The sequence below is a fragment of the Sprattus sprattus genome, assembly GCF_963457725.1.
Source record: "Sprattus sprattus genome assembly, chromosome: 6".
NCBI classification, from domain to species: domain Eukaryota; kingdom Metazoa; phylum Chordata; class Actinopteri; order Clupeiformes; family Clupeidae; genus Sprattus; species Sprattus sprattus.
This window is the reverse complement of record NC_137925.1, coordinates 17,320,673-17,336,873: the sequence shown is the minus strand read 5'-3', so window position 1 is coordinate 17,336,873 and position 16,201 is coordinate 17,320,673. Positions and strand designations below refer to the sequence as shown.

Here is a 16,201-nt window from a genome sequence, read left to right as displayed (position 1 = left end):
GGATTGAGGGTGTAGCTTTGGAGTGTATTCAATTCGACATCCGGATCGTTTGCACTATCTAGAGCATATCTTGTCCCTGGAAGAGACGACTCACTTATTTGAAAATCTATTTCTTTTCTGGAGAACACAGGGGCGTTGTCATTAATATCCAGAATCTCTACATCAATGCGATGCAGCTCCATTGGATTATCCAAAATGATTTGGAAATGCAAGGAGCAAGGAGACAGCTGGGCGCACAGGTCCTCTCTGTCTATCTTCTCTTTAATTACCAATGTCCCTTTGTCCGCATTCAGACCGATATACTCACGACTGTCCTCGGTAAAGATTCGTGCTCTCCCTGATTTCAGTCTTTTAATATCCAAGCCAAGATCCTGGGCGATATTTCCCACCAGTGAACCCTTAGCCATCTCCTCAGGAACAGAATAACGAACCTGACCCTGCGCAACGAGCGTGAGGCAAACAAAAGCGATGAAGAGCCGCATCTGCCATTTCCCAAATCTCGACACAGATACACATCCTTCGAAACCAAGAGAAGAAAGAATCCACATATTTAAAAAGGTGGATGAATGGACGAGCAAAATATAAACGTATCCAGGCGTTGTTCTGAAACATATAACGCAACCGATATGAAAGAAGACTGAAACGACCTTATTCACGTAGAGAGCTGCTGCAATGAGGGAGGGACCACTGCCAGAGAGGACTGACGTGTGATGCTTTTCGTACTGTTATACTTGAACTGATCAACAGCGTCACTTAGAGCACTGATCAAACATTGCACATACACATGAAGTGGATTTTATTTCTTCAGAACAGCCACCATAGAAAGAAAATTAAAAGACTTAGTGGTGAGCAATACAAGACAAATAATATATTAAATGTACTGTATATAGGCTATAGACAAATATTTTGTTAATACACAAAAATTTTCCGATAATTTGAGCATAGTTACCCAAACACTGCTCACCTTTTCAGAATCTTCAAGAATCAGTTTATCCATTTGCCTATGCGTCAGTGTTTGTGTTCCAGCGCTGTCCAGACTAATGATACTCTGACTACATGGTCTGTTGTATTTCAGATCACTCTTTCTGGAATCAGTGGTTCTGCAGACTTCGTAATTGTAAACATGCTGAAGAGTGCCTGTGCCCCCCACGTCTGCATAAAGGGGTGGATAGTATGGAATAACCGGGAGATTCCCGTTGGACTTACAAAACATCCGCTCACGTCTCCATCTGTAGCACTTCACTGACAGTATGGCTATTATGGACACGATGAAAAGGAATGACACTACAGCCAGAGCTAAAACTAAATAAAAAGTCATATTGTCATTGTATTCCTTGTCGTGCGTAAAATCAGTGAACTCCGAGAGGATTTCAGGGAAGCTGTCCGCCAAAGCCACGTTGACACTGACTGTAGCGGAGCGAGAGGGCTGTCCGTTGTCCTTCACAACAATAGTGAGCTTTTGCTTCACAGCATCTTTGTCAGTGACTTGGCGAATGGTTCTAATTTCTCCATTCTGTGCGCCCACTTCAAACAGGGCCCTGTCTGTTGCTTTCTGTAGTTTGTATGAAAGCCAGGCATTCTGTCCCGAGTCCACATCAACAGCCACAACTTTAGAGACAAGGTAGCCCATATCTGCTGAACGAGGCACTATTTCAGCCACTAGGGAGCCACTAGTCTGCACTGGGTAAAGAATCTGAGGCGCGTTGTCATTCTGGTCTTGAATAATAATTTTAACTGTCACGTTACTACTGAGAGGTGGTGAGCCTCCATCTTGCACTTTAACTCGAAACTGGAATTCTTTTATTTGTTCATAATCAAAAGAACGAGCAGCAAGAATAACACCACTTTCTGCATTTACAGACACATAATCTGCGGTGGATACTCCATCCACGTTAATGTCGTCAAGGTAGAAAGAAACTCTTGCATTATTACCCGAATCCTTATCAAATGCTTCTACAGAAAAAATAGATAGGCCCGGTGAGTTATTTTCTGTAATATATGCTGAATATATCTGCTTTTGAAAAACAGGAGCATTGTCATTTACATCTGATATTTTCAGTGTCAATGTTTTGTTTGTCGACAAAGAAGGGGATCCTTCATCTGTAGCTGTTATGGTTATGTTATACTCAGATATCCTTTCACGATCTAATGGTTCATCTGTTATAAGGCTATAAAAATTCGGACTAGATGTTTTAATTTGAAACGGCAAATTTGAATCAATGGTACATTTCAGACGTCCATTTTTGTCTGAATCTAAATCTTTAATGTTTAACATGGCAATAACAGTCTCTGGAGCAGCATTTTCTGGTATTGGGTTAGAAAAGGAAATTACACTGATTACAGGGGCGTTGTCGTTTACGTCGGTGACATCGATGAGTACTTTACTTGTATCAGTTAATCCACCTCTGTCTGTTGCCTCCACATGCAACTCGTATGTCTTAGATTTTTCAAAATCTATGAGACCGTTGATAGTAATGCTCCCTGTATTTGCATCAATATCGAAAAGCTCGGACACACCATCGCTACTCTGGGAAAATGAATATGTCACCTGCCCATTTGATCCTTGGTCTGCGTCAGTTGCACTAACGATCAACATGACTGAACCTTTCGATGCATTTTCTGACACAGACACTCTATAGACAGCCTGGGTAAATACCGGAGCATTGTCGTTTGCATCCAGAACAATAACATTAATTTTGACTGTTCCAGATTTCTGAGGACTACCACCATCATAAGCTGTTAACAGTAATTTGTGGTCCTCGTTATTCTCTCTGTCTAAAGGTGCCGTCAGCACCATCTCTGCATATTTTGTACCATCGGGACGAGACTGAGTTTTTAAAGCAAAAAATTCAGTCGGATGCAATGTGTAGGTCTGCAACGCATTTAAAGCCACATCCGGATCTTTTGCACTACCAAGTGAATACCGAGCTCCTGGAAGAGCCAATTCGCTAATTTGAAATGTCATTTCCTTTTTCATGAAAATAGGAGCGTTGTCGTTAATATCTGTAATTTCCACATCTACCCGATGCAGCTCCATAGGATTATCTATAATTATTTGAAAATGTAACGAGCAGGGGGTAACTTGGGCGCACAGCTCCTCTCTGTCTATTCTCTCTTTCACAATCAGCGTCCCTTTATCCGCATTCAGTCCGATATACTCACGACTGTCCTCAGTAAAGATCCGAGCCCGGCCAGATTTTAGTCTCTTAATATCCAAACCGAGATCTTGAACGATATTCCCAACAACAGAGCCCTTTGCCATTTCCTCGGGAATAGAATAACGGACTTGACCGTGCGCAACATCCAGCACAAGGAAGAAAAGGACGAGGATCTGTGTCTGCCATGGCCGACCCCGCAGCATCGAGATGGTTCTCTTTGTATCGTCACAACAAAGAATTGCCATCCCGTAAACGAAAAAAGAAAGATGACTGATAAAGATTACTGATAAGAATACTCTTCTGTATCTAAGAGCCAAATGTCATGGCAGCCCCGGGTTATATTGGTTGCTTTGTATGCTCAATGCAATGGAGGTCTTCCTGTAAATACGCTAAAAGAAAGACACCGGAGTGTGTGAGTGTGTGAGTGTCAAGCTAGTGGGAGGACCAAACGTTTTAAAGGTTTAAACCCTGATCAACAGCGGCACTCAGAGCACTAAGCAAATACTGCAGGATGATGATGATGTGATGAAAGTGTGAGTAATGTATGTTGACATAATACAGATGGTTATATTCATTATGTTTATGTGTATAAGCATGCCAAGGCAGTATAGCTTGTCCAATATATGTATATAATATGTATATCAAGAGTCAAATTGCAAAATTCCACTCATTTCCATTTCCATCCTAAAAAAATCTAAATACATAGGCGAATACTTCCAGCAAAAAAAGTAACAACATCAAAACAATGACTACAAAGTCTCACCTGGTCGTCTGAATCGTCACAGAGCAAGCTCTTCTGCTTAAGAGTCTGAGTTCCATTCGTATCCAGACTAATGATGCTTTGACTGCAAGGTCTACCATAGTTTAAGTCACTCCTTCTGGAGTCCATTGTCCTGCACACCTCATAGTTGTAAACATGTTTTAAAGTGTCTGTGCCTCCGACGTCTGCGTAAAGTGGTGGATAATATGGGATAACTGGGAGATTGCCGTTAGATTTGTAATACACCTGCTCACGTCTCCATCTATAGCATTTAACTGATATTATGGCTATGACAGAGACTATGAAAAGAAATGAAACGACGGCCAGTGCCAAAATGAGATAAAAGGTCAGATTCTCATTGAACTCCCGGTCCTGTTTCACTTCGTTGAATTCAGATAACACTTCAGGAAAGCTGTCCGCCAAAGCCACGTTGACAATAACTGTTGTAGAACGAGAGGGCTGTCCGTTGTCCTCCACTACGACGACTAGTTTTTGTTTCACAGCATCTTTATCACTGATTGGACGAATAGTCCTTATTTCTCCATTCTGTGCGCCCACTTCAAACAGCGCCCTGTCTGTAGCTTTCTGTAGTTTATATGAGAGCCAGGCATTCTGTCCATAGTCTACATCAACTGCCACCACTTTAGTGACAAGATAACCCACATCTGATGAACGAGGCACAATCTCAGCTACTATAGAGCTCCCAGTCTGCACTGGATAGAGAATCTGAGGTGCATTATCGTTTTGGTCTTGGATAATTATTTTAACACTTACATTACTACTTAGCGGAGGGGAACCGCCATCTTGAGATTTAACGCGGAAAGTAAAATATTTGATCTGCTCATAATCAAATGAGCGCACTGCATGTACTACTCCACTCTCTGCATTGACAGAGACGTAGGTGGAGATTGACACTCCATTTATTGAGGATTCCTCCAAAATATAAGAAACTCGAGCATTTTGGTTCCAGTCGGCATCCTTTGCTTTTACAGTGAATACAGAAAGCCCCGGTGAATTATTTTCCATGACAAACGCCTCATAAGAGCTTTTCTCAAACACAGGCGCGTTATCATTTACATCTGATATCTGTAAGGAGAGGGTCATACTGTTTGAGAGCGAGGGGGCCCCCTCATCAGAGCACACGATTGTGATGTTATAAGATGGATTTGTCTCTCGATCTAAACTGTCTTCAGTGATTAAACTGAAGAAATTACTTGATGTTGACCTCAATGTAAAAGGAATATTATCATCCATAAAGCATTGGACCTTGCCGTTTTCTGCAGAATCTTGGTCCTGAATGTTTACCATTGTTATAACTGTACCTGGTTTGGAATCTTCAGATATCATTGACAATTTTGACATGATATTTATTATAGGCTTATTGTCATTTAGGTCAATAACATCAACTAGAATTTTTGACGAATCGGTAAACCCCCCCTCATCACTTGCTTGTACATGAATTTCGAAATGTTGAGATTCCTCAAAATCAACATTGCCAATTACTCTCAGCTCTCCATTTGACTGGTTTAACTGAAACAACTCGGGAATCTTATCTACATGGCTAGTAATAGAATAAGTTATTTCCCCATTAGAACCTTGGTCGGCGTCAGACGCACTTACTGTCGTTACCAGTGTGCCTTTTTGTGCATTCTCGGTTATAGTTGCCTTATAAATCCCCTGCGTAAAAACAGGAGCATTATCATTTACGTCCAACACTGTGATATGTATTTGTGCCGTGCCTGTTAATTTCGGATCGCCTCCATCTATGGCTGTTAAAATCAAAGCAATATGTTCTTGTTTTTCTCTATCTAAGGGTTTCTGGAGAACCATTTCAACGGTTTTAACACCGTCAGCCTGGTTTTGTAATTTCAGTGCGAAATTATCAGTGGGCATTATCGAATAGGTTTGTAGGCCATTGGTACCAACATCCAAATCCATCGCTCTCTCCAGAACAAATTTCAGCCCGGGTAGAGCAGACTCACTCATTTTGAATTTCATCTCGTTTTTTTTGAAAGACGGTGAATTGTCATTTACATCAGTGACCTCGACGGACACACTGTAAAATTCCATGGGGCTTTCTAGAACAATCTGAAAATGCAAAGCACAAGGCGTTGTCTGACCACATAATGCTTCTCTGTCAATTCTCTCATTGACAATGAGAAGACCCCTATCTTTATTCAAATCGACGTAAGCAGCTTTGTCAGTTGTATAAATGCGTGCTCTGCCTGATTTCAGTCTTTTCAAATCTAAACCTAAATCCTGCGCTATGTTACCAACCACAGACCCCTTTGCCATTTCCTCGGGAATAGAGTAGCTGACCTGCCCTTGTGCCATCGAGCTGAGAGCCAGGAGAAGCATAAGCAGTAGAGGTACTTGCCGCGCTATTGTCCTTTCCGACATTTTTCTCTGCGTTAGGAAACAAATAGCGAAGATAGATCCGTTCAAAGAAGAAATGATTAATCCGAGCGGTTATATCCACATCGAAATGAGTAAGGTTTTTTTTCTTAAATGAAGGCATAAATCATCGTGTTCTCCGCGTAAACGATGTATCTCTCTCCCTCAGTCACACAAGTGTTATGCTCAGTGTTTAGCGCTTTCAGTGTCGTCTACGCAAAAAAGGGGCAGGCACAGATAACACGGTAACACACAAACCAACAGCGGCACTATGAGTCCAATCCACTGAACTGCATGCGTCTTTACTCCATCATTCAAAGGCATCATGGACCGGGCAATAGTGGCCACGGCAGAAAGTAAAACAACAAACATTGAAGTCAGTCAATGCATTAATATGTAATTATGAGCAGGACGAAATGAAATAACATAAACATCAGTAGAATACCACAAACACCACAACTACCATCTCATAGCTGGACATAATGCACATCAGCAGAAGCAAGCAGACCGCTGTATAAGAGAAAAGTTTCAGTACCACGGACAGCGATTCAAAGATATAATAGGCCTATGCATACTGTTGGAATGTAAAGCACAAGCAATGAGATGCTTCCTGTGTGGAAAAGCACGATATCTGCCTGACATGTCAGTAAACAGTCTCTTCAACCAGTTTAAATACCCACATACTTTCATACAGAGAACTGTAATGTATTAAAATATTCTGCTCACCGTGTCATCAAAATCACTCATGAGGTTCTCTCTCTGTACGTGTGGAAGGGTGCCACTGTTGTCTAGACTAATGATGCTCTGACTGCAAGCTCTTCCGTACTTTAGGTCACTCTTTCTGGAGTCTGTTGTCCGGCACACTTCATAGTTATAAACGTGCTGTAGAGTTCCTGTGCCCCCCACGTCAGCGTAAAGGGGTGGATAGTATGGGATAACAGGGAGATTACCGTTTGATTTATAAAGCATCCGCTCACGTCTCCATCTGTAGCATTTTACTGACAGTATGGCTATTATGGACACGATGAAAAGGAATGACACTACAGCCAGGGCCAATACGAGATAAAAAGTGAGATTGTCGTTGTATTCCTTGTCATGCGTAAAGTCACTGAATTCCGACAACAGTTCAGGGAAGCCGTCCGCCAGAGCCACGTTAACATTGACTGTAGCTGAGCGGGAGGGCTGTCCGTTGTCCTCCACTACAACAGCCAGCTTTTGTTTCACGGCATCTTTATCAGTGATTTGGCGAATGGTTCTTATTTCTCCATTCTGAGCACCCACTTCAAACAGGGCCCTGTCAGTTGCTTTCTGTAGTTTGTATGAGAGCCAGGCATTCTGTCCCGAGTCCACGTCTATAGCCACCACTTTAGTGACAAGATAGCCCACATCTGCTGAACGAGGAACAATTTCAGCAACCAGAGAACCACTGGACTGTACAGGGTACAGGATTTGTGGTGAATTATCGTTCTGATCTTGAATGACAATTTTTACACTGACGCTGCTAGTTAGAGGAGGGGAGCCTCCATCTTGTGCTTTAATGTGAAACGCAAAATCTTTAATCTGTTCATAGTCGAATGAGCGCACTGCATGAAAAACTCCGCTTTCAGCATTAACCGACACAAAAGAGGAAACAGTTACGCCATTAATTAAAGAGTCCTCTATTATATATGAAACTCGAGAATTTTGGTTCCAGTCCACATCTTTCGCTTTTACTGAAAATATAGAAAGCCCAGGAGAGTTGTTTTCTAAAACAAAAGCCTCATATGAGTTTTTTTCAAAAACGGGCGCGTTATCATTCACATCTGATATCTGTAATGAAAGAGAGACGCTGTTGGACAGTGAGGGCACTCCCTCATCAGAGCACGTCACACTAATGTTATATGAAGGGTTTTGTTCTCGGTCTAAATTATCATCAGTAACCAAACTGAAGAAGTTATTTGAAGTAGATTTCAATGTGAAAGGCATATTCTCATCCATCAAGCAGTGGACTTTACCATTATCTCCCGAATCTTGGTCCTGAATGTTAATCATTGTTATGACTGTGCCAGGTTTAGAGTCCTCGGACAGCACAGGTGATTTGGACATTATATTAATAACTGGTTTATTATCATTCGTGTCCACTACATCCACTACAACTTTAGAGGAATCTGTAAGTCCTCCTTCATCACTTGCTTGTATGTCTATTTCTAAATGATGAGCCTTCTCATAATCAATGTCTCCAATCAGACGAAGTTCGCCATCAGACTCATTAATCTGAAACATTTCAAGTATATCATCTGCATTATTTGTTAGTGAGTAAGATATTTTGCCATAGGAACCCAAGTCGGCGTCAGTTGCACTAACAGTCACTAATAATGTGCCCTTTGGGGCATTCTCTGTGATCGTGGCTTTATAGATTTCTTGCGTAAAAACTGGCGCATTGTCATTTGCGTCCAACACAGTAATAAGTATTTCAGCTGTGCCTGATAATTTCGGATCGCCTCCATCCATTGCCGTTAAGATCAGAACTATATGTTCTTTAATTTCTCTGTCCAATGGTTTTTGTAGAACCATTTCAACGGATTTTACGCCATTTGCTTCGTTTTTTAATTTCAGTGCAAAATGTTCTTTAGGGTTTATTGAATAGCTCTGAAGGCCATTAGTACCGATGTCCGAATCCATAGCTTTTTCGAGGACAAACCTAGCACCAGGAAGAGCGGACTCGCTAATCTTGAATTTCATCTGATTCTTTTTGAAAGACGGTGCATTGTCATTAACGTCAAGGATCTCGACTGTTATGCTATAAAATTCCATAGGATTGTCTAGAATGACTTGGAAATGCAGAGCGCAAGGCGTTGTCTGACTGCATAGAGCTTCGCGGTCAATTCTCTCCTTGATGAGGAGGACTCCCCTCTCTTTATTCAGCTCGAGGTACTCCGTGTTATCTCCCGTGTAAATACGTGCTTTCCCTGATTTAAGTCTTTTTAAATCTAAACCTAAATCCTGCGCAATGTTACCGACTACAGACCCCGTCGCCATTTCTTCAGGAATGGAGTAGCTGACTTGTCCGTGTGTCGAGCTGATAAAGAGAACAAACATGAGCAGTAGAGGTACTTGCCGTACTATTGTTCTGCTGTTCGACATTTTCCTCAGCGTAAAAATACAAGTCACACAGGGAATTATATTCCAAAACAGGTGCACCATGCAGTTGTCATATGAAAGAAGAAGTGTAGCACATGAATTCCCAGCGTAAAACTCAAAATCTTAAATCCAAAATGTAACAAAGATCGTCTGAATCTTGGAGCGTCAGGCGCTTTCTGACTTGGCTACGATAATATGACGAGGGGAGGTGTTTGTCGGTACCCTATGTATATGTGTTTCACTGCTACACGCTGACCAACAGCGGCACTCTGAGTCCATTGTAATGAACTACAAAATCATAACTAGAAGAATATACCACAAATATATCAGACGACTGTCAGTCAACTGTACTTGTTACCACAAAGAGCAAGAATTTGCAAATGATGTATAATAAAGTGCAAAGAAAACTCTCTTAACATACATGACCTGAAAAACAAAACAATACAATCTGTCATGCAAGCAATTCGAGAGGGTGTATCAACAACTGTTTCCTCTTTCGACTTCCCCCTATAGGCATCATCATGTATTTCCAATAATACATATGCTTCCCTTTCGTGTGCAGCAAACCATGGGAACTTCTCAAAATATGAAAATGCACCTGTCATTACAAACAAAAAAAGAACATCAAAACAATAGCTGGTATAAGGCCACACATTTCGTCAGAGAAAATGTAGTGACCGAATGTCAGAATTTCAGAATGATATGCTCACCTCATCATTAAAATCTTCATTGATCAGCTTTTCTCTTTGCGCAGGGGGCAAAGTTCCAGTGTTATCCAGACTAATGATGCTTTCACTGCCAGGTCTGCAATATTTCAGACCATTTTTACGAGAGTCTGTCGTGCGGTAAGCCTCGTAATTATACACATGCTGTAGAGTACCCGTACCTCCTACGTCTGCGTAAAGGGGCGGGTAATACGGAATGACCGGTAGATTTCCATTGGATTTATAACACATCCGCTCACGTCTCCATCTGTAGCATTTTACCGACAGTATGGCTATGATGGACACAATGAAGAGAAATGAAACCACAGCCAGGGCTAAGACCAGGTAAAAGGTGAGATTGTCGTTATACTCCTTGTCATGCTTAAAGTCACTGAATTCAGACAGCACGTCAGGGAAGCTGTCTGCCAAAGCTACATTTACATTGACTGTAGCTGAGCGAGGAGGTTGGCCATTGTCCCCTACGATAATAGTCAACTTTTGTTTCACAGAATCTTTATCCGTGATTTGGCGAATGGTTCTTATTTCTCCATTCTGAGCGCCCACTTCAAATAGCGCCCTGTCTGTTGCTTTCAGAAGTTTATATGAGAGCCAGGCATTCTGCCCGGAGTCCACATCAACAGCCACCACTTTAGAGACCAGATAGCCCACATCTGCTGAACGAGGAACAATCTCAGCCACGAGAGAACTACTAGACTGTACAGGGTACAAGATCTGTGGTGTGTTGTCATTCTGATCTTGGATGATTATTTTTACACTAACGCTACTACTTAGAGGAGGAGAGCCCCCATCTTGCGCTTTAATGCTAAACGTAAAATCTTTGATCTGTTCATAATCAAATGAGCGCACTGCATGAATAACTCCGCTTTCAGAATTAACCGACACGACAGAGGAAACTGTTACGCCATTAACTAAAGATTCCTCTATTAAATACGAAACCCGAGCATTTTGGTTCCAGTCCGCGTCTTTAGCTTGTACTGAAAATATAGAAAGCCCCGGAGAGTTGTTTTCAAGAACAAAAGCCTCATACGAGCTTCTTTCAAACACGGGCGCGTTATCATTCACATCTGATATCTGTAAGGAAAGAGAGACGCTGCTGGACAGTGAGGGCACTCCCTCATCAGAGCACGTCACACTAATGTTATATGAAGGGTTTTGTTCTCGGTCTAAATTATCGTCGGTTACTAAACTGAAGAAGTTATTTGAAGTCGATTTCAATGTAAAAGGCGTCTCCTCCTCCATTAAGCAGTGGACTCTACCATTATCTCCTGAGTCTTGGTCTTGAATGTTAATCATTGTTATTACTGTGCCTGGTTTGGAATCCTCGGACAACACAGGTGATTTGGCCATAATATTAATAACTGGCCTGTTATCGTTAATGTCTACTACATCCACTACAACTTTAGACGAATCCGTAAGACCCCCTTCATCAATTGCTTGTATGTGTACTTCAAAATGCTGCATTTTTTCAAAGTCAATGTCGCCAATCACCCTCAGTTCTCCATCAGACTCGTTAATGTTAAATAGTTCATTAACACCATCAGCTTTATTTGTGATGGAATAAGCTATTTTACCATTTGAACCCAGGTCAGCATCCGTTGCACTAACAGTCAATAATATTGTACCTTTTGCTGCATTCTCGAAAATAGTTACCTTATAAACTGTCTGCGTAAAAACAGGCGCATTGTCATTCGAATCCAAAACAGTAATATGTATTTCAGCAGTGCCAGATAATTTTGAATCGCCTCCATCCATGGCCGTCAAGATCAAAACTATATGGTCTTTACTTTCCCTGTCTAAAGGTTTTTGTAGGACCATTTCAACGGTTTTTCCGCCATTTGCTTCGTTTTGTACTTTAAGCGCAAAATTATCAGTGGGCTTTACAGAATAACTCTGGAGACCGTTAGTGCCGATGTCCGAGTCCATAGCTTTCTCGAGCACAAATCTTGCTCCGGGTAAAGCAGACTCGCTGATCTTAAATTCCATTTCATTATTTTTGAAAGACGGCGCATTATCATTAACGTCTGTTACTTCGACTGTTAAGCTATAAAATTCCATAGGACTGTCAAGAATTACTTGAAAATGAAGGGCACAAGGCGTTGTCTGACCGCATAGAGCTTCGCGGTCTATTCTCTCTTTGATAATAAGCATCCCGTTGTCCTTATTCAGCTCAATGTATTCCGTGTTATCCCCGGTGTAAATGCGTGCTTTTCCCGATTTAAGTCGTTCCAGGTCTAAACCTAAATCCTGCGCAATGTTACCCACAACAGACCCTTTCATCATTTCCTCGGGAATGGAGTAGCTGGCCTGTCCGTGTGCCGAGCTGATAGAGAGAAGGAACATAATCAGTAGTGGTACTTGCCGCACTATTGTTCTGTCCGACATTTTCCTCAGTCTCCTGCAAATTACACGGAGAATTATATTCCAAAATGTATCGTAACCACTCCGAAGCGCAGTTCTTGGGGGGAATCAATGTACCAAAGCACCTTTCCTCGTGAAAAGAAATAGAAATCCGAACCATAACAAATATGTTCAGTATCCCTGAGCATTAAGTACGCCGTGCTTCTGCCTCGACTATCTTGCTATTTTGAGGGTATGTGTTTGTCCATACCCCATCTGCAGGGAACCACTGCAAGAAGCTGACCAACAGCGGCGCTTTGAGTCCAGTACATTGAACTGCAAATATATTACCCAAACAATATAGTTTTTTAGGTTATTAGGTAATTATATGTTTATTATGTGTAAATTATGTTCAGAGTACCTGTACAGAGTGCACGTCATGTTTTTGTTATGTTATACTATGTTTATGTTATGTTATGGTAGGTTTTTGGGCGGTGCCTTGTCTTAAGATTTTCAGTGCCCAATCTGACACTGTGTCATTTTGTGCATCTGACAAATAAAAGTCTTGTAACTTGTAATTTCAGACGTCTGATAATTGTTTGTGATATACATCACATAGAGAGCGTAATATAGTGTAAGATATAAGAAAGTTTGTTAAATAATACATGACCTGAAAAAATACAAAATATAATAATATACGTTCTTGCATTCAGGTACACCATATGTTTTCATTTCCACAGAGCATCTCAACAACCTGAAAATGTGAAAATGCATGTCACCATTACGAAGAGGAATTCTCTCACTAAAAGAACAAGTACAACAACATTTTACCAGTGGCAAGATCAACAATGTTGTAATGTCAGAAGTACAGAGAATATGGCAGTATGCTCACCTCATCATCAAAATCTTCATTGATCAGCTCTTCTCTTTGCACAGGTGGCAATGTTCCAGTGTTATCCAGACTAACGATACTTTCACTGCCAGGTCTGCCATAATTCAGACAACTTTTACGAGAGTCTGTCGTTCGGTAAGCCTCGTAATTATACATGTGCTGCAGAGTACCCGTACCTCCTACGTCTGCGTAAAGGGGCGGGTAATACGGAATGACCGGTAGATTTCCATTAGATTTATAACAAATCCTCTCACGTTTCCATCTGTAGCATTTTACCGACAGTATGGCTATTATTGATACGATGAAGAGAAATGAAACCACAGCCAATGCTAAGACCAGGTAAAAAGTCATGTTTTCGTTGTACTCCTTGTCATGCGTAAAATCACTAAATTCCGACAACACTTCAGGGAAGCTGTCCGCCAGAGCCACGTTAACATTGATTGTAGCTGAGCGAGAGGGCTGTCCGTTGTCCTCCACAACAACAGCCAGCTTTTGTTTCACAGCATCTTTGTCAGTGACTTGGCGAATGGTTCGTACTTCTCCATTCTGTGCGCCCACTTCAAACAGCGCCCTGTCTGTTGCTTTCTGTAGTTTGTATGAGAGCCAGGCATTCTGCCCAGAGTCCACATCTACAGCCACCACTTTGGTGACGAGATAGCCAACATCTGCTGAACGAGGCACAATCTCAGCGACCAGAGATCCACTAGTGTGTACTGGATATAGAACCTGTGGTGCATTATCATTCCGATCTTGAACAAGTATTTTAACACTGACATTGCTACTGAGTGGAGGAGAGCCTCCGTCTTGCGCTTTTATGTGGAATGTGAAAGCTTTAACCTGCTCATAATCGAATGACCGCACAGCATGGATCACACCACTCTCTGCGTTAACAGAAACATAAGACGACATGGGCACTCCGTTATCAGACGAATCCTCCAGTATGTATGACACGCGAGCATTCTGATTCCAGTCTGCGTCTCGCGCTGTGACAGTATAAATCGAGAGCCCCGGTGTGTTGTTTTCTAGAACAGAAGCCTCATACGAGCTCTTTTCAAACACGGGCGCATTATCGTTTACGTCGGTCATTTTTAAAGACAAATCTGTGTGACTAGAGAGGGATGGTACACCCTCATCAGAGCAGGTTACAGTTATGTTGTATTCAGAGTTTGTCTCCCGATCTAGCTCACTATCAGTAACTATGCTGTAAAAACGATTTGATGTTGATTTGATAGCAAAAGGAATGTTGTCATTAATATTGCAGCTCACCTGACCATTGTTTTCTGAATCTGGATCATCCACGCTGATCATTGCGATAACTGTATTAGATGGGACATCCTCGGCTATTGTACTGGATTTCGATATAGTGCTGATGATTGGGCTATTATCATTAACATCTACGACATCGACAATTATTTTACAGGAATCTGACAGTCCTCCTTCATCTTTACCCTCAACATAAAACTCATGACTTCGAGCGCGCTCATAGTCAAGGTCACCAGTCAGTAAAATTTCCCCATTATCGCTGTCTATTTCAAACACATCAGCAGTACTTCGTGACAAAGAGTAAGTCACTACGCTATTAGACCCGTCATCAGCATCCGAGGCACTTACACTAGTTAATCGGGTTCCTTTAGGTGAGTTTTCAATAACGGATACTCGGTAAACCTGCTGCGTAAACACCGGAGCATTATCATTCGCATCCAAGACAGTTACATGTATTTGGACTGTTCCTGACATTTGTGGTTCACCCCCGTCAGTTGCAGTCAACACTAACGCCACATCTTTTTGTTTTTCCCGGTCTAGAGGTTTCTGAAGAACCATTTCTACGAGCTTCCTTCCCTCTCGCTGACTTTTCAAGTTTAACTGGAAATTATCTGTTGGTTTTAAGCTGTAGCTTTGGAGACCATTAATACCAACATCTGGATCGACTGCGATATCTAGCATGAAGCGAGCACCTACTGCTGCATTTTCACTGATTTCAAACTTCATATCGCTCTTCTCAAAGCTAGGAGGATTATCATTAATATCCATAATTTCTACTGTTACACTATATAATTCCATCGGGTTTTGCAGAATTATTTGAAAATGCAGAGCGCAAGGCGTCGTCTGACCGCACAGTGCCTCCCGGTCTATTCTCTCTTTGATGAGGAGGACGCCTCTGCCTGTGTCTAGCGCAATGTATTCAGCCTGGTTTCCCGTAAAGATTCGACCTTTTCCTGCCTTTAGCCTTTTCATGTCTAAACCCAAATCTTGCACTATATTACCCACTACAGACCCCGTCGCCATTTCTTCTGGAATAGAGTAACTGACCTGACTTTGTACGGAGCAGAGACAGTGTATCAGGGCTAATATCAGTAAGCCCTGCTTCATTGTCCTGGTCGACATTTTGCAAAGAGAAATCAATCCGAACCACCCGTGAACAAAATCAATCCAATCTTCCACGGTAAAAAAAATGAACGTGTGCAATAAGTGAAGTATTTCCGTGTTACACTCATGAAGTTGTTGTCTGAGGATATCAAGCAGTAACGACAGAAAATCCGAATCAATGTTTGTCCGCTGACTAACAATCCGTGGTGCTGGCTTTCTTTCTCTCATACATTGTGACGTCGAGGGGAGGTACTTCTGAAATGTACTTGACTAAATGTAACACACTGGCCAACAGCGGCACTTGGAGTCCAACCTCACAAACTGCATAAATCTAAAAATATTGTCATACGTATGTGCAAAGGAAGACATTATACAAAAAAAAATGGTTATATAAGAAAACGAGGAGAATATAATTATGATTTGCATGTCTGGTGTATGGATCTATAAA

General features: G+C 41.7%; 3 protein-coding genes across 3 annotated transcripts; all 3 read right to left on the bottom strand.

Moving 5' to 3' along the window:
* Positions 1-106: 106 nt before the first annotated feature.
* Positions 107-6,318, bottom strand: LOC308367050 (uncharacterized protein; the record flags this gene model as incomplete). Its single annotated transcript, XM_080840873.1, has 4 exons — positions 107-117; positions 308-437; positions 917-3,475; positions 3,922-6,318. The coding sequence occupies 4 exons, from the start codon at positions 6,316-6,318 to the stop codon at positions 107-109; spliced, it is 5,097 nt and encodes a 1,698-aa protein (XP_080696999.1).
* Positions 6,319-6,422: 104 nt separating this feature from the next.
* On the bottom strand, positions 6,423-14,472 carry LOC308367049 (protocadherin gamma-A6-like; the record flags this gene model as incomplete). Its single annotated transcript, XM_080840872.1, has 3 exons — positions 6,423-6,524; positions 7,039-7,872; positions 14,224-14,472. The coding sequence occupies 3 exons, from the start codon at positions 14,470-14,472 to the stop codon at positions 6,423-6,425; spliced, it is 1,185 nt and encodes a 394-aa protein (XP_080696998.1).
* Positions 10,291-12,539, bottom strand: LOC308366939 (protocadherin gamma-A11-like; the record flags this gene model as incomplete). The annotated part of the gene is given in 2 exon segments (XM_080840740.1): positions 10,291-10,307; positions 10,310-12,539. Coding segments are annotated over 2 exon segments (2,247 nt in total).
* Positions 14,473-16,201: the final 1,729 nt, after the last annotated feature.